General features: G+C 37.2%; 3 protein-coding genes and 1 pseudogene across 4 annotated transcripts; 1 reads left to right on the top strand and 3 right to left on the bottom strand.

Annotated features, from left to right (window-relative positions):
• Positions 1-461: 461 nt before the first annotated feature.
• On the bottom strand, positions 462-3,419 carry LOC149380553 (cyclic nucleotide-gated ion channel 1-like). The gene is made up of 7 exons (XM_089604171.1): positions 3,024-3,419; positions 2,641-2,853; positions 2,124-2,416; positions 1,918-2,029; positions 1,498-1,725; positions 1,022-1,270; positions 462-941 (listed from the first exon to the last, which is right to left on the bottom strand). Exons 1-7 carry the CDS (start codon positions 3,417-3,419, stop codon positions 462-464), a joined length of 1,971 nt encoding a protein of 656 aa, XP_089460297.1.
• Positions 3,419-6,131, bottom strand: LOC149380552 (cyclic nucleotide-gated ion channel 1-like; annotated as a pseudogene). The gene is made up of 8 exons (XR_016294254.1): positions 6,107-6,131; positions 5,941-6,039; positions 5,414-5,703; positions 5,208-5,319; positions 4,908-5,135; positions 4,318-4,566; positions 3,963-4,229; positions 3,419-3,439 (listed from the first exon to the last, which is right to left on the bottom strand). The product of XR_016294254.1 is annotated as a cyclic nucleotide-gated ion channel 1-like (transcript).
• Positions 6,132-7,321: 1,190 nt separating this feature from the next.
• Positions 7,322-10,606, bottom strand: LOC149380551 (late embryogenesis abundant protein At5g17165-like). The gene is made up of 2 exons (XM_089603617.1): positions 10,355-10,606; positions 7,322-7,808 (listed from the first exon to the last, which is right to left on the bottom strand). Exons 1-2 carry the CDS (start codon positions 10,444-10,446, stop codon positions 7,541-7,543), a joined length of 360 nt encoding a protein of 119 aa, XP_089459743.1. The 5' UTR covers positions 10,447-10,606; the 3' UTR covers positions 7,322-7,540.
• Positions 10,607-12,816: 2,210 nt separating this feature from the next.
• On the top strand, positions 12,817-14,685 carry ENH1 (rubredoxin family protein). The gene is made up of 5 exons (XM_089602198.1): positions 12,817-13,240; positions 13,528-13,694; positions 13,785-13,866; positions 13,953-14,021; positions 14,325-14,685. The coding sequence occupies exons 1-5, from the start codon at positions 12,920-12,922 to the stop codon at positions 14,493-14,495; spliced, it is 810 nt and encodes a 269-aa protein (XP_089458324.1). The 5' UTR covers positions 12,817-12,919; the 3' UTR covers positions 14,496-14,685.
• The last annotated feature ends 3,084 nt before the right edge of the window (positions 14,686-17,769 follow it).

Here is a 17,769-nt window from a genome sequence, read left to right as displayed (position 1 = left end):
TTGGTATTGTGTTTTTTATTGAAAGCAAATTAATTCGATTACAATTAACTACACGGTAACTTTAAATTGAGAAAATAATTAAGTAACTCCCTATGTACCCTCAACGACGTTCTACCCATTATCCCACACAACACTAATTCAACATCCATCCTATTTTAATGTACCATAACCCAGTACACTATTCAACAGTAAACACAAACTCAAGAAATGCCTTCAACGGTAATAATTAAAAACCTAATATATTTTGTTGACTAAGTCTGGATTAATTAATAACTAACAACCATAACATAATGAATCAAACCTCGCTGTCGTTGTCACAACGCTCTTCAAGAGGCTCTTAGCGTCGAAGTCTGTGTCTTTTTTATGGAGATTTGCGACACTTGATTCCTCATCCATCAAATCAAGCCAAACAGTTGAGAAGAAGAAAAAAAATACATACTTGAATATGTAATCTATTTAATTTAAGGGGAGCTTGTAACAATGGAAAGTTGATTATCGTCGGCCCTTTTCCTTTTGTTGCGAATGTAGCGGAGTAACCCCATCTTCAAGCAAGCCTCTGCAAAAGGCTTCAACCCTTCTGACATTGAAAACTTTGTCCAGCAATTCGACAGCACGCGCTCCAAATCAACCGCCATTAAAGTGAAACCCTCGACTTTGGTGTGACATTTCAGGTTCGATTTCGACATTGGAAGTTCCGAGCACAAACTTGTTCTCAGCCTCCACTCCAGCATTTCTACTCCCCAAAATTCCCCTCTTTGGATACGCTTCGTCTGAGTAGTCTCGTCCCCGAAGCTCAACAAGATGCCTTGCGTCACAAGCAACAGGAAATCCATGGGTTCGTCTTTGAGAATCACGTAGCTCTTCTCAGCATATATCGCTGGCTTTGCGAATATGCATATCATTTCGTACAGGTGATCGTCCATGTCTTTTAACATCGGAACCTTGAAGTAAGAAGAAGATTACTATCATAACCCTAAATTAACTTCTTATCCGAGAAAATGGAGCAGATTAAATGAAATACCTTTTTCAAGATTGGGAAGCAGAGGAATTTCTTGATTGAAAGTCCAAGTTCTGAGGGAAGAATTGGGAGGAGATTTCCGAAGTCGACGTCGTTTCCTTCGTTCAATCTCAGCCGTACATATCGCAAGATCTTCTTCTTCTCAACGGCCCCGATCTCGTTTTTGGCGATCCAAAACATAGCCTTGACCTCTGACGTGTTTCTGTCGTGTCTCTTCCCGTCCAAAATCTTGTTGACCCAAGTCGGAAAGCTCTGATAAAAAAAAACATCGTAATGAGTGATTATAAAGCTACGATATTCTTGAATCATTACTTTTCCACAACGGGACGAGTACCGTTGTGGAAACATACCACAACGGAGGATTCCACAACGGTACAGAACCGTTGTGGAAGCCTTCCACAACGGTTCTGTACCGTTGTGGAATCCTCAGTTTGTAGTAGTGAATGTGCTGTAATTATCAGTGATGAAATGAATCAAACCTGGTCGTCATTTTGACCGCGGTCAGAGCTTTCTTGGAGAAGAGCTAAGAGACGCTTAATATCAAAGTCCATGTCGTGTTTGATAGTGTATTGAAGGTACTGAATCACAACTTTCTTCTTGTGATTTGGAAGATTATGGTTCGCCAAGAAATAGTCGATTTCGGGGAGTTTTACGTTGATCTTTCTTCTTGCTTCCTCTGATTTTGTGATTGCCAATTGCATGTACGTCTGTGATCACAACAAATAATCAGATCTTGTTTATGTGTTAATAGAGAGTGATATTAGAAGTGTGGGCTTAACTTACACTCAAAAGCTAGCTCAAGAGTGGAAGGATGTCAAACACTTATAAGGAACACATTGCTCAAGTACCCAATCGATGTGGGACATTCTAATAAGTGAGTGTGTATTTGATGAACGAACCTGTATATTTCCGATGAGGTATAAGAACAAAAGCAGTCCCAAGATTGAGATGAGCGCAGCAAGTAGGGTCTCACTCACATTGCTTGATGTCTTAAGGTTCTGCCCAAACGAGCTGCCAAAAAACAAATACAAAAAAAAAAAAAAAAAATTCATTGATAAACTAAAAGTAGAAAAGAAAGAGGAGCTATATGCATGCATGTCTTTACCTGAGATTTGACAGACCCCACCAAAAACAGCGAGAGAGTTTGGTTGGGAAATCAATCTCTTGAAGAATACCTGACTCTATGGCTTCAGAGAAGATTCCAAAATCAAAGACGGTGGAGTTTGGTGGGTCAACCGGGCAAAAGTTGCTCAAGTAATAAGTCATGTTTCCGATTGGATTCGTCAATCGACAATTGAAAGAAATCGATTCATTGCAACCCGGAATGTTCTTACAGGACTCGTGCCAACATGCCGTCTCTCGACAGATTGCGAAGAAGTACCATAATGCCCCAAATATCTAGCAATTTTTCCGTTTGAAACTTCAGATTTGGCAAAATAGTCAACGTTTCAAATTTCTTAAAAAGTAGTCGCCGAATTAAAATTAATTTTTTTTACAACATTCAATCTTTAATATAATATACTAACACAGCAGTTTTACTATATTTTTCGTATTAATTTCAGTTTAAAAAAGATCAAAGACAGGACTTTTAATTGGGAATCAGTTTTGTATTTGTGACTTACATGGCCAAAAATGATGTAATGAAGGAAGAAGAAAGCTCCACGGACAGACACACGGCGAGCCAACGAGTCGAGGCCACTTCCCATCTCTTTGGCCGATAGATACACTCGGACAAGCCGCGGGACATATTGCAGCGTAAGCAACGAATTCAAAAACTTCCTCGCCCACAGAGTTTCCGATCCGGCGAGCATCGAAAAGTATTCTGTCATTACGACCTGTGGGTAAGAGATGAGCATTTTCGTATCACTTTTAAAACAGAACTTGCGCAGAATACTCGGCATTCGAGCAAACAGATCTTGGAACAGTTTCGTCAAACTACAAACTTAGCCAATCAACGCAACAACTTTACTTTAAGGTTAACCGTTAAACTGAAGTGAAAATTGACCTGAGGGATGGGAAGAATGGCTAAAATGGTGACGACGAGGTGCGACCATGGAAGCCCTGTGAAGATGGACATGCTGAGCTGGCGAGACATCTTGTGGGCGTTTCGGATGCGCAGAAAGAGGTGAATCAGGGAAGCGAAGTCGGTGAGGGCTCGAAGAGCGAGAGCGACGATGTTCATGCGATCGTCCACGGCCAGGCATTTCTTTACGGGATTTATGGTCGGAACGTAGAGAAACAACGGGTCGAAGATCGCAGCCAACACACATGAGGCCATGAATACTTTGTTCCATGTCTGTGGGTACCAATTCCACGGGTTCACTAGTTTCTTCAACTTCGAGTTTCTCGAATCTTCATCTTCTTTTATTGCTGAACTCGTGGATATTTCCCTTGCAGTCATTAGTTTATAGAACGGTTTATCTGAGAACAGAAAGCTTTATATTCACCTAGTTTGTACTGTGGAGACGAGAGTGAATCAATGCTGAATAGGTTTTACGTATACTATATTTATTGTTGCATTCATATATGCACTCTGCTTCTGTGGATTTGTTTTAAATCCTTTCGCATACAGCAAAAATTAGCATCTATAGTATTTGCTTAATCAGGAAATAAAAAAAGCACATGGACAGTAAGTTCGTTCTATTGCACATTTTCTTCATCAACTTGCTAGCTGCGAGCGACTCAGTCTTAATCTGATTGATTTTGGATCTTGTTCGAACTGAAAAAAAAAAAAAAAAAAAAAAAAAACAGGAAGGTTGACTTTGTTAACCCACGTAATATCTTAGGCCCATTACGTGGGTTGTACGTGGATTGGTGTGGTAGTTCTATTGCACGTTTTCTTCGTCAACTTGCTAGCTGCGAGCGACTCAGTTCTTAATCTGATTGATTTTGGATCTGGTTCGAACTTCGAAAAAAAAAAAAAAAAAAAAAAAAAAAAAAAGGCAGGCACGTAATATCCTAGGCCCATTACGTGGGTTGTACGTGGCCTCCACTCCAGCATTTCTACTCCCCAAAAGTCTCCTCTTTGGATACGCTTCGTCGGAGTAGTCTCGTCCCCGAAGCTCAACAAGGTGCCTTGCGTCACAAGCAACAAGAAATCCACGGGCTCATCTTTCCGAATCACGTAGCTCTTCTCAGCGTATATCGCCGGCTTTGCGTATGTGCATATTGTTTCATACACATCATCGTCCAAGTTTTCCAATATCGAAACCTTGGGGTAGAAAGAAGAAGATTTTTATCGTAACCCTAAGTTAACCCCTTATCCAAGAAATTAGAAAAGATTAAAAAAAATGAATTACCTTTTTCAAGATTGAGAAGCAAAGGAATTTCTTGATTGAAAGTCCAAGTTCAGAGGGGAGAGTTGGGAGGAGACTTCCGAAGTCGACGTCGTTTCCTTCGTTCAATCTCAGCCTTACATATCGCAAGATCTTCTTCTTCTCAACAGCCCCGATCTCATTTCTAGCGATCCAAAACATTGCCTTGACCTCTGATGTGTTTCTGTCGTGTCTCTTCACGTCCAAAATCTTGTTGACCCAAGTCGAAAAGCTATGATAAAAAAAACATCGTAATGAGTGATTATAAATTCAAAAAATTAGCTAAGTAAGCCACCTAAACTATATAAATTGTAAATTAGCCAACCTTTGGTAAATACTTTGTAAATAGCCAACTTGCATACGTGGCAGCCTATTAACTACCTTTTTTACATGTTTGACTGAGTTAAATATGTCTTTTATTAATCTGTTAATAAGTTAACTTGGCTATTTACAATAAATTAACCAAAAGTGGGCTATATCCCAATTCACTATAACCGTGTCGCTATATAACTAAATAACCCTTATAAATTTCTAATGTGCAGTAGTTAATTATCAAGCGATGAAATTAATCAAACCTCGCCATTGTTTTGACCGTGCTCAGAGCGTTCCTGGAGAAGAGCCAAGAGACGCTTAATGTCGAAGTCCTTGTCGTGTTTGATAGTGTATTGAAGGTACTGAATCACAACTTTCTTCTTGTGAGGTGGAAGATTATGGTTCGCCAAAAAAGAGTCGATTTCGGGGAGCTTTACGTTGATCTTCCTTCTCGCTTCCTCTGATTTTGTGGTTGCCAATTGCATGTACGTCTGTGATCACAACAGATAATCAGATCTTGAATATGTGTTAATAGAGAGTGAGTGTGTAATTGATGAACGAACCTGTAGATTTCCGATGAGGTATAAGAACAAAAGCAGTCCGGAGATTGAGATGAGCACAGCAAACAGGTTCTCATACACATTGCTTGTTGTTTCAAGGTTCTGCCCAAAGGAGCTGCCAAAGAAAAGAAGAAAGAAATATCATATAGTGAAAAGATAAAAAGGAACTAAAACCAGAAAAGAAAGAGGAACATTAATGTAATTTGTACCTGAGATTTGACAAACCCCACCAAAAACTGCGGGAGAGTTTGGTTGGGAAACCTGTCTCCCGAAGAATACCCGACTCCACGGCATCAGAGAAAATTCCAAAGTCAAAGACGGTGGGGTTTGGTGGGTCAACCGGGCAAAAGTTGTTCAAATAAGTCATGTTTCCGATTGGATTTGTCAATTGACAATCGAAAGGAGTCGATTGATCGCATCCTGGCAGTTTCTGACAAGTCGCGTGCCAACAAGCAGTCTCTCGGAATATTGCATAAAAGTACCAAAGTGCCCCAAATATCTAGCAATTTAGCCGTTTGAAACTTCAAATTTTGTAAAATAGTCAACGTTTCAAATTCGTTGAAAGCGGTCGCCAAAGTTTAACTAAAAAAAAAATCTTACATTCAAGTTCAACTGACACAACTATTTTAGTGTATTTCTCTTTTAGGTTTAGTTTAAAGAAGATTCAAATAGGGGAATATTTTCTTTTTCTACACTAGGGCAACAAACATAACTAACACATCTAATTGTGACTTACATGGCCAAAAATGAGGTAATGAATGAAGAAAAAAAGCTCCACGGACCCACGCGCGCCGAACCAGCGAGTCGAGACTCGACTTGCTCCCGACCTCTTTGGCTGTACTTCAAAGGCTCTGACATCAAGAGTGTTGTCTATCTACTTCTCTATGTAGATGACATGTTACTTATCAGCAAGGAATCAAGCCTCATCAACAAGCTGAAGATGCAACTTGGAGCTGAATTTGACATGAAGGATCTTGGAGATGCTAAAAAGATCCTTGGTATAAGCATTCAAAGAAACAGGAAAAGAGGCACTATGGCTTTGTCTCAACTCAGCTACCTGGAGAAGATTGTTGACAAGTTCAACATGAGAGGGTCTAAACCGGTCAGGCAACCTTTGGCAAGTCACTTCAGACTCTCCAAATCTCAAAGTCCAACTTCTGAGTCAGACTTGAGGTACATGCATGATGTGCCTTACTCGGGTGCTGTGGGGTCAGTCATGTACGCCATGATATGCACTCGCCCTGATTTAGCACATGGCATCAGTGTGCTAAGTCGGTTTATGTCAAATCCTGGAAATGAGCATTGGTCAGCTATAAAGTGGTTACTACGATACTTGAGCAGCACTACTCGGACATGTTTGGTGTATGAAAGAACTGGCATTGGCGTGAAGGTTGAAGGGTATGTGGACTCAGACTTTGCTGGAGATGTGGATAGTAGAAAGTCTACAACGGCGTATTATTTCCTGATCAATGGGAATTGCGTGAGCTGGAAGTCACAGCTTCAACCAATGGTCACTCTCTCCACAGCCGAAGCTGCCAAAGCTGAGTACGTGGCAGCTACTGAGGCAGTTAAGGAAGTTATCTGGATCGCTGGTATGCTAAAGGAACTGAAGATAAGTGAGGAAGTGGTGACTGTGTTCTCTGACAGTCAAAGTGCTCTACACTTGTGCCGAAATCCTGTGTTTCATGACAGGACTAAGCACGACATAATTGTATGTCATTTACTCTGTCATTTTCGCTACTATAAGCGACATGGTGTTTATAGTAATGTCTTGGAAGCGACATAATTGCCCACATACATAAGCTCCGTGTTTTGGTCAATAACAAAAGCGGCCTGATACACGCTAGAGATCTTTCTAAAATAGCTCAGTTGATCGGCTAAATTACTCCTTAAGGACTAAAACTCAGTTCCAAATTTATCATTCGCTTTTAAGAAACGTTGTTATTTTCCGCAAAGACAATGCCAAAACGTAAAGCAAAGCAAATAATATTTATAGACCTTCTCCATCGCCGACTAATATATTCTTCTACTAGATAATCTAAGCGACTCAACAACATTAATCTTGTATCTGTACTGTATGTATGGCATGCCTAAATTAATCCACTGAGACAGAGTGCTTGAGAAACGACACAAACAATAAAGCTGCATTATCTGAATTATACACGGACAAGTGAGCTCATACCTAAGAACTCAAAAGCTTAGCACAACAAACCATACTCTAAGTCACACTCAGGGAAAGTAGTAGAATAGTTCGAACACAGCTAAACCAAACATACTCAATTCATTTATTTAGTTATATATATGTGTATCTTCTTTTCTTGATGTGAGTGTGTAGTTTATGGCATAGCAGGCTTCTCCAAGTCCTCAATGCTGGTGGGACGGAACCAAGCTTTCTGCTCCAGCACCGACCCTTGTCCCGCGCCAGCCTGGACCGTCCCTTCCCCAGAAACGGGCCCACCGTTCGCAGGCCCAAACACACCGGTTCTCGGGTCCGGAGCCCAATACTTGTCCGAGTTGGACTGAATCACCTCATCCGGCACAGCATGGCTCGGGTGGGCGTGCTCATCCGGGTTCTTGTCGTACGCCGAGCTGTGACCGCCTCTCCTGAAATTAATAATGCGATTTTAATTACATTGGGTTATTTAGAATTATGCTTTCCTCAAAGTTTTGACAAATTTGCAACAATTATTGTGACAGAAAGTAACAAGCTTTGGTGGTGTGTAGGCTTTTTGGAGGAGCCCTACCACAACAGTTGTTCTGTTTCTGATTAGAGAAAACAATGATTTAAGCAAAAAAGAAGTGGTTGTGTGTTGTGAGATTCCATGGAATATGCTTCAACAACACAGTACTAGTGTACTACTAATATATATATTCTTCTTCTTCGAGTTGACACAGCAAAAAGATCTAAATGAGGCAGTTAGTTATATGGTCCCACAGGCACTACATGATTTTAATGGATATTAAAATCAGACAGCAAGTTGTAATAATAAAGAACCTTCAAAAGCTTATGGAGGAAGAGGAAGGGGAACATAATATATATTTTATTCTAGTCTTTTTTGCCAGTCTATTGAAATATGATAAGGGATGTGGGGTTATATTTTGTTTTCCCATCATCTCAACTCTCAACTCTCAAGTCATTGACAAAACTTTTTCTTCGGAACAAACTCCAACATCCAAAAATCCACCATTATTCTCACCTTCTTATCTGCACCTTGATCAAAAAATCAATTCCTAGTTGAATTTTATATGCTAGCCACGTAGCCTAGATATGGGTTTGGTACCACGTGATCAGCACGTGACAAAATAGTATCAATCGTGACAAAGCATTATCCATTCTTCATACAAGAGGCACAACGCATTAAAGTAATATATTAAGAAATTAAGAAGCCAAACAGTGACTGCCTTGGCTGTACACACACAAGCAATCCTTATCCAGACTTTGTCATTGCTCACACACGACGAGATTGTTTATATCTTGAGACTCCGATCTTTGAGGTATTGTTTCACCACACGACAAAAGAGATTTTAATAAATCAACTACTTATTTGGTTATTATTAATATCTACCGCTTAGATTATACATACACTACTAACATCTAATATCTATATATCAAAGCTGGACAAAAGATGCACAGTGAAAGACAAATGAAAATAACGGAAGAGTTGTTAATTCGTTTATTAAGGATCAAGAAAGCCCTTTTGAAATTTATAGCAAAATTGACTACCAAGAAAATAATAACTAGACGAGCTCGTCGATCAGGAAACATGCTACTTTTCCCCCCAACTGAATATCATCCAAATATCTTTGTAAAAGAAAGAGAGATAATAAAAATGAAAATTAATTAGGCGGTTGAAAATAGTTATATTAAAAATGAAGAGACTTTCATAAGCTTTGGGTCAAGAAAGTCCTCTTAAATAAGGAGCAATAAACTATAATAAAAGAAAATAAAGAGGCAATGAAGCCGGCTCTTAAATTATAATAATAATAATAATAATGTAAAGGATTTTGTAGATCATGAAACATGCCTACTTTTTCGGCCGATGAGATCCATCACATATTTATTGAAAAGGAAAGAGAGGCCATAAAAATCTAACATTACAGTCTAAAAATCTATCAACTCTCGATTAATAGTCAACTCTAATGAGTAAAATTAGATTTGTTCTTAATACGTTGACCATTTATATACTCTGTTCAACACCTCAGCGGAAATTATTACAGTAAAGTTGCTTTAGATTTAATACAAACAAGCTCGCTCTGTTTTTGCCCAAAAAAACAAATTATATCAACCTTAAGATATTAAACAACACATGTGTTGTAAAGGTTAGTAGTAATTTTCAACTTAAGGAAAGGCTGTGTGATTGCTTCACATTTCTTCCAATAGGCCAATCATTAAAATGCGACTTTCCAACAGAAAAATGAAATGAAGAAATCTTCGATTTCACGAGTGATATTATATATCAACACAAAATTTTATTTTATCCCTGAGGAATAGAAAAATACCGTGAAAGAGATTGTTGATTGAAACAAGAACTTACAATAACTGCTCAAATACGTCTTTTTCGTTTGTTTAAAGATACGCCTTCACGGTAAAATGCTCTGTGTACCAAAGAGGTATTCCTTCTTGTATTTCTTTAAAAACATTATTGTTCGATGAAGGCTAAACCGTCAAAAATATTGTATACTTTCGTTTTTTTCTTCAAAATAAATATTCCTTCAAAATGAAATACTATGTCTATGTGCCTAATGAAATTTAATTTTTTTTTTTTTTAAAAAAACGAACATGATGAACTATTCACCATTGACCGTAAAAAATGTAAATATTTTCCCTCCGTCTAACACGCTAACGTTAGTAAGACCTGAAGATTCGCCCACACTCTTTGTGATCGCGATTCTTTTAGTCATCATCACATTATATAAACACAACACACAAATTCCTCAGCAAAACACGAGTTTCATCTAATTTCACGCTAAATTATCACTGACTCTCTTTCTTCTGTAACAAATTATAGTTGAAACAGCGAAAACGGAAACTGACGGTCAACAAAAAAATCTCCACACATTTAATCTTTAATCAGTTCTAATAGTTTCAAATCACACACCAAGAATTTCTAAAGAAATATAAATAAAAAATGATAACAAAAGAAAATCACCTGGAGGCAGCGAGAGTCGATCGAGTCCAGATCTGGTCAGCGATTCTCTTCCCGACGGTGGCGATCCCTCGGCTACTGGAGTTGGCGGCCATACAATTCAGACTGAACTTGGAGAGAAAGATTTGAAGTAGTCTAGAGAGAGAGAGAGAGAGAATCGACGATCAAGTCTAGTGAGAGAATGCGAGTTTGAGAAATGCAAAGGCGATTCAATGAGATTGGTTGTTTTGAACTCTCTCTCTCTCTCTCTCTCTGCGTGATATATAGCTCTCTGAGCTCCTCTGTGGAGAAAGAGAGGTAAGTGTACACGTGGCACAATCCTTTACCGGTCCCACCAGACGTGCTTCATCAGTCCTCACCTAACCAGTCTTACCGTACGTACCCCTTTGGTTCCGCGGGTTACCGTTAACTGACGCCGTTTAGATTTAGACCGGTGCGAACCTGCCACGCTTTGTTTGTTTAATTGTTTCCTACGCTATTTACACACGAAATTGTGACGGAGAGGAATATTCTGTCGCATATTTTTGAAACGGCATGGAATGGATAACGCACTTTATTTTATCCCTTTCTCTTTCCTATTCGCTGTTTGTTTGAAATGATAATTTTACCCCTGGACGATATATATGATGAATTGACGTAGTAGTTTATTACACGTTGAATTTCTTGTTGTTTGGTATAAATATTTTAGGTAAGATAGTTTTGTTTGTCGTTTTCCATATACGTAAGTAACTGTGGAATTGGACAATTTTCAATTGATTTTATTGATGTACAGGAACTCTGATATTTTTTTTGCTTGAAGTAAACAGCTTCTTAACAGTTAATTAACAATACTTTTTCTCCTCCATGTTCAAGGACATGAAAAATGCCATGGAATATCCTTGGGATATATGGAATATTTTAGTCGTACAGGACATTATTTATAATTTATATAGGATAAAAACTTCCATTAAATATCAAATCAAAATCAAGTGAAGATAACAGGTGGTTGAATGAGGGAGCGAGAGGTCGCTACTGCGTCCAATTCTCAACTCATGGAATGGAATACGCACAAAAGGTCGTAACTAGGGATTAAATCCATAAATTAATGTTGAACACATACCCCAATTAAATTGCGAGAAAAAGAGAACTAAACGCCTGGGAAAATGGATTGTTAATACATAAGAGATGCATGAATTGTAACAGGTGTTCGTGCGCGTGAAATAGTTTAATATAATTAAGAGGCAGATCTGTTTAATTAGAACTACAATGCTTTTATTTTAATCCCATTTAAGTTGTACAACTAATTCATGTATAGGTTCCAAACTCAGACCACATGTGATAATAATAAACTATGAATAACACCACGACTCTGACTAGGATCCAATCTCTTTGGTAAAAGGAATAAAATCGGTTTTTTTTTTTTTTTTGGGTAGTCAAAGCCCAGGAAGCACCTTCCTTCGATCAAAAAAAAAAAGTCAAGGAAGCAACCCATGATAATAATAAGGATAAGAGTGTGATTACGAGGTAAGTACTTGGATAAGACTCATTTTTCTTTATTGGGCTAAGTACTTGGATCGCCTCTGTAAGGCCCAATACCTGTGAACCCATTATTGCATTGGTTCTTTCTTGTTCTAAAGCATTACCAATAGGGGTCTCGGGTGAATTTTTTTAGGAATTAGACTAAAATTATGCCTTTTTTTTTCAAAAAAAGTCACAACTAGGTCGCCTCGTTATAACAAACTTGTTCCCGTGATCACCTCATATTTCATTCGTATTCTGCAAATGGTTTGTTTTATTTTGAAAATACATTGTTTTTGCAATTTTTCTTGTTTTTTTTTTATCGTTTTGTTAAATTGTTATACTTGGTTTTATTTTTATTTTTTTTAAACGTTTTAGAGTTTCATTTCATTTTCATTACTTATTACAGTTTCATTAAAATATCAACAAATCATCGTAAAATAATAAAAAGAAAGATATTTATGAAGTGTTTTAACATTTGAAAAATACAAAGAACCCTTTGTTCAAATGAGGTATTTGTGAAATTTCTCTTTAGAATTTATTATGGAGACTAGCAACATTACTGATTTTAAACATTAGAATTTCAAAAATAACCCCTAACTCTCAAAATTCTAAAAATCTGTCGATTTTGAGTTAATTTTGAAAACCATATATCGAGCTTTTTAATAAATTGTCCACAACAGACAAGTCCTATACCTAAAATAAAATTGAAAACTATTTATTCCATACAAAATTTTAAAAAATGAAAAACATAAAACAGTTTATAAAAAAGCTAAATAAAATTGTAAAACGACAAGTAAAATATTATAAAAATAAATATTTATAATGTGAACAAACAAAATGAGATACTTGAGAAATTAAATTTGGGTAAAGGCGAAAGTAAGAATTTACGTGAAGGAGACATTTTATAAATTATTATTATTATTGTTATTATTATTATTATTCCACGTGGGCAGTGGAGTGGTCGCGTGGCCAAAGTGAGTCCCTCTTCCACAACCAACCAAACTCTATCTATCTGCAAATTCATATTATGACCGACTGATCATTCCAAATTTCAGAGCATCAAAAAAAATGTCGTCGGCTGTGGTGGCACCGGGCTGTCCGTCTTCCACATTCAACAGGCGAATCAAGTCCACGTCATCATCCTCTCCGAAACTCAGCAACAACAACGGCCATCTCCAGAAAACGACATTCCAAGGCGTGTCGCTCAAGGAATCCAAAAGTGGCGTATCGGAGTGGTTCGCGAGAGACGAGACGCTTAAAAAGAGAGGAGTGAGAGGGCTAAGCGTGAGTGCCAAAACGGCGGGGGCTTCGAAGAGCATCGAGGTCGAGGTCGACAAGCCTTTGGGCCTCACTTTGGGCCAGAAGCCCGGTGGTGGCGTACTCATCACGGTAACTAATTTTTAGGTCAATTAGGTAAACAGTCAACTTAAACATTTGACATTGCTATATAACCAACGTTCGATAAATTTAAGTAAATAGTCATTTTCATGTATTTCCAACGTAAATCTTAGATAAATAACCACATATATATATTAGGTCACGTTACCGAGCGTTGACTGTTTAGCAATGTCAAACGTTTAAGTTAGTTATTTTTCTATTTTTCTCTGTTAATTAATTGACTTTGAACTTGTTAATTAATTTGGATATTATCATTTTTTAAATGACGTCATTAATAGGCAGTGGATGGAGGCGGAAACGCGGCGAAGGCGGGGCTGAAAGCCGGGGACCAAGTGTTGTACACGAGCAGCTTCTTCGGGGATGAACTCTGGCCCGCCGACAAGCTTGGATTTACCAAAACTGCCATCCAAGCCAAGCCTGACTCTATCTACTTTGTTGTTAACAGGTTCACTCTCTTAGAGATTAAATTGCAATTAGTTATTTTTAATTCATGATCATAATATGTATATTAACTATTGAGGTTATCTATATATAGAGGCGCGCCAGTGGACGTCAAACGGTTACCAAAGCGGCCTGCTCCTCCTCGCTTCGGAAGGAAACTCACCGAAAGTCAAAAGGCATTACTTACATTACTAGAATTATTACTTTTTTGTCATTCCCATTTGCCATATGATATAATGATTGGTGGTTATTCAATTTTCAGGCTAGAGCTACGCATATTTGCCTTGATTGTGGATTCATTTACACACTCCAGAAACCATTTGAGGAGCAGGTAATAACCATCTCTCTGTTTTTATTATGTTTTAGAACTCAGTAAACCCAATAATTCAGCGGTCCGACAAATCTTAATTTCTCTTTACATATTTTTGAATTTCGGCTTAGTATTTTAATGTGTTATGTACTTATAAGTTGTAACATATTTTTGGACATAGTTAAAAATATATCATTTGTTTGTGAATTTTTTTTATATGATGGATTTTTGACGTAAATTTGGGTGTTCTAAATGTAGTATTCTATTTAGTTTAATGGCAAATATTGATATTAAATCATAATAATATTAATGTTGTTATTGTAGCCGGAGGAATACGCGTGTCCACAATGTGTAGCGCCAAAGAAGAGATTTGCTCGTTATGACGTAAGCACGGGAAAGGCCATTGGCGGCGGATTGCCTCCTTTTGGTGTCCTTATTGGCCTCGTTGCCGGTGTCGCTGCCGTCGGAGCTTTGCTTGTTTACGGCCTTCAATGATTTATTTATTTTTAAACTATTTTTGTAAGCATCATAATATAATCATTGAAGGACACAATACTAATGTCGATAATCAAATATTTCCTATGGCATATGAAATTAATGTAATGTTTATTATCGATGGATAGCACCCATGTGTTGAAAAATGAATGAATTCATCAAGATAAAAAAATGGTTGAATTGTTCTCGATTTCCAGTTTGACTTTTTGAGAGACCGTTATATTTTTAATGTACATTTGATTTTCATGTGCTGGGTTTTCACAAATTCAACTGATCTATAAAAGATATTACAATTGATGTAGGCGTAGATATTAACCGGAAAAAAAATAGTTGCAACTATTATTGATGTGACCATGTAATGTAAGTCTCATATGTTTGATGTGTTAATATCTTCTCTAATATATTTCGAATATATATATCTTCCGCGGCTAAACAAAGAAACATTTTGTAAATAGTCTCTCACGAGTTACACAAGAGGCTTGATTGAACTTAATAATCTCGTGATCGTGTTGATGTTAGTAAACATTGTACTATAAATTTAGAGGGAACATAAGTTATAAATATCAAAGATAAGTTAGGATATACCAAATCATCACTCATTTGCGCTTAAAGCATGCGTTGATTATTTAAAAAAATATAAATAAATAAATAAATCAGACGATCTTGGTACTTATCATATTCTTTTGAGATTACATCCTTGCAAGACCTTGGTGTTGAGATCAAGACCACGAGATGCTACACCTCCGGAAATAAAACATATGGAATCTTAGTACATAATTCGTCATTATTCAATCATTTGAAAGTTGCATGCTTCTTGACTACCAAAATACATTTTTCATTTTTCTACGGTATTAGCCGTCATTAACTCATCAAAACCTCTAGGAATATGATAGCCCTTTTGTTCACAATCAAACGCTTGGTTTTTACATATGTGACTGAGCATTCCACCAATTTTACCTGCAGATTCGGCAAAAACTAGTAAATTTTCTCGCATCAAATATACATAAGAAGCATCACAATCTTCTTGATTTTTGAACAAACCTTATTTACATAATACACTTTGTTGAATATTGTTTATTTTTTTTGGATACTGTTATATATAATTGTGATTATATGTAATTTTTCTTTGACAACTACTAATTCTTCGTGAATTGTAGCTCAAGTGTTTATCTAATCGAGTTACAATTATGTATCAATCATAAATCTCTTAATTTATTCTCGTCACCTAAGGTTTTTTTTTTTTTCTCTTTCACCCCTAAGTAATTGAGCATTTGAGAAGTATTGTGTTTGCCCAACTTCAGTTTGTGCAAAGTCGACTACTAGTTTTAAATCATAAATATAAATAAAAAGTGTTACAAATGAATTTTAATCAACACCATATATACACTATTAAGTATTTATTAAAAAGAATTTTAATCAACATTACTATACACTACTACCTTCGCCATTGTTTATGAAAAACTTATGAGAAATTCTATGATATTTTAAATATTCTTGGTTGTATTTGGAGTATTATATATTTATATACGTACATTAATTTATGAGGAACTTTCTTGAATGGATTTATACATGCACAATTAGGAAGTTTTACACCTTTTTTTTAAGTCAAGAAGTTACACTTAAGTGTACTGATTTGATCTATTTTGTAGCATTCATTTTTTCTTCTATGGACATATAATAGATACGTAGTGCATATATGTACGTATCAGAAATTTGTAAAAAGAAAAGATGACTTGTGCAACTTATGGTAGATAACTTTCGCCACGTCAATATAAAAAAATAAAAAAAGACTGTACGATTTTGTTCTTTCTCCTGAAGAAGTACACTTTAATCCTTTGATTGATTTACTTAAAATGCACTACATTTCAATTACTCTTTCACTGAAACTAATAAAATCAAGAAGCTTAATTTGTTATCACATTATGGCTATTAAGATGCGTTTCACTTATTTGGAAAAGGATATGAGATAATAGTAATACACAACAATATATTTCTCAATATAAATCCGCAACAATATATTTCTGTTATTATTTTTGTGTAATACACGCCCGGTAAAATCTACAAAATAATAACTACATATCCTAAATACTCTCCATAAACATGGATGTGCGCTAACGTATAATCTCTTTGGAAAAAAAAAACAAAAAACAAAAAAGAATTCTCCTCGATAAACACATGCCAGAAATGAGAGTATTTCCAAGGGATGAAAGTCAACCCTCCGCCTCATCCAGTCAACCATCCACCACAACAGTCCGACGAATCAGAACCGTCGGCGCAGTGGACCACGGCCGACGAACCACCACCAATCGTCAATCTTTGTCGTTTTGCGGAAAAGTCATTGCCGTATTAGTTGGCGTGGCAACCCTAATTCTGCTGACGGGAATAATCGCGGCGGTTGTCTCGCCGGAGCTTCCGAGCGTGACGCTCGTCGGAGGCCGAGACCTGTCCGACGTGGCACTCTCTTTTACGAATCCCAACGAGAAAGGCTTGTCGTACACAAACGTAACCCTAACGACTTACTATTACTATTATTACAGAGCCAAAGGGTCGCCTGACGAGAGAGTCTCCACCGCCGCGTCGGTTAGTTCGCCGGACTTCGATCAGGACGGCGGAGGAAGCCGGACTTTTTCGTTCAGGTTTGAAGTGCCGCAGAACGATCCAAGAGGGTCGGACGTGGAGATCGAGCTACGGGCTAGGGTTAGGTATGGTCAAACATTAAACTCTCAGTCAACCATGTTTTTATTATATTTTATTCTAAGAGCACTAATATGTATCAACCATAATGTGAGGTTTTTGCTACTAAACCCCGGCATATGAAGGAATTATGTTTCATTTTGTTTATGACCTGAAATTAACCATAATTTTGATTTAAGTTCTAGACCGGAACCATAAAAGTTTGGTTTCGTGAATAGTGCCAGTATCCCCTTTTTTCTTTCGAAAAATAGACTATATTTTAATTTTGAATCTACAAGGACATAAGTTCGGTTATGATTTAGCCAAAATTCCGGCCACTTTCGAAATGAAACACTTCATTCTGATTGGTCTTAACAAAAAAATTTGTTGAGTCCGTTTGCCCAAAGATTACCATACGTTAAAAAAGTGCGCAAAATTACTCGATTTGTGATGTTTAGGTATCATGGGAAGGTTTATTGGCCGGCAAAGGCGGAGAGCGACATTAAGGTAAAGTGTCGGGGATTGAATGGAGGAGATTTGGCGAATGGAAGCCCTAATTGCTCCGTTGATGGGTTTTTGAGGACGTCGAGGATAGTCATGC

This window comes from Urtica dioica, chromosome 12, assembly GCF_054948205.1.
Source record: "Urtica dioica subsp. dioica isolate 48M chromosome 12, U.dioica_male_clone48M_v1_H2, whole genome shotgun sequence".
Taxonomy (NCBI): domain Eukaryota; kingdom Viridiplantae; phylum Streptophyta; class Magnoliopsida; order Rosales; family Urticaceae; genus Urtica; species Urtica dioica.
This window is presented reverse-complemented; position numbering and strand designations above follow the sequence as displayed.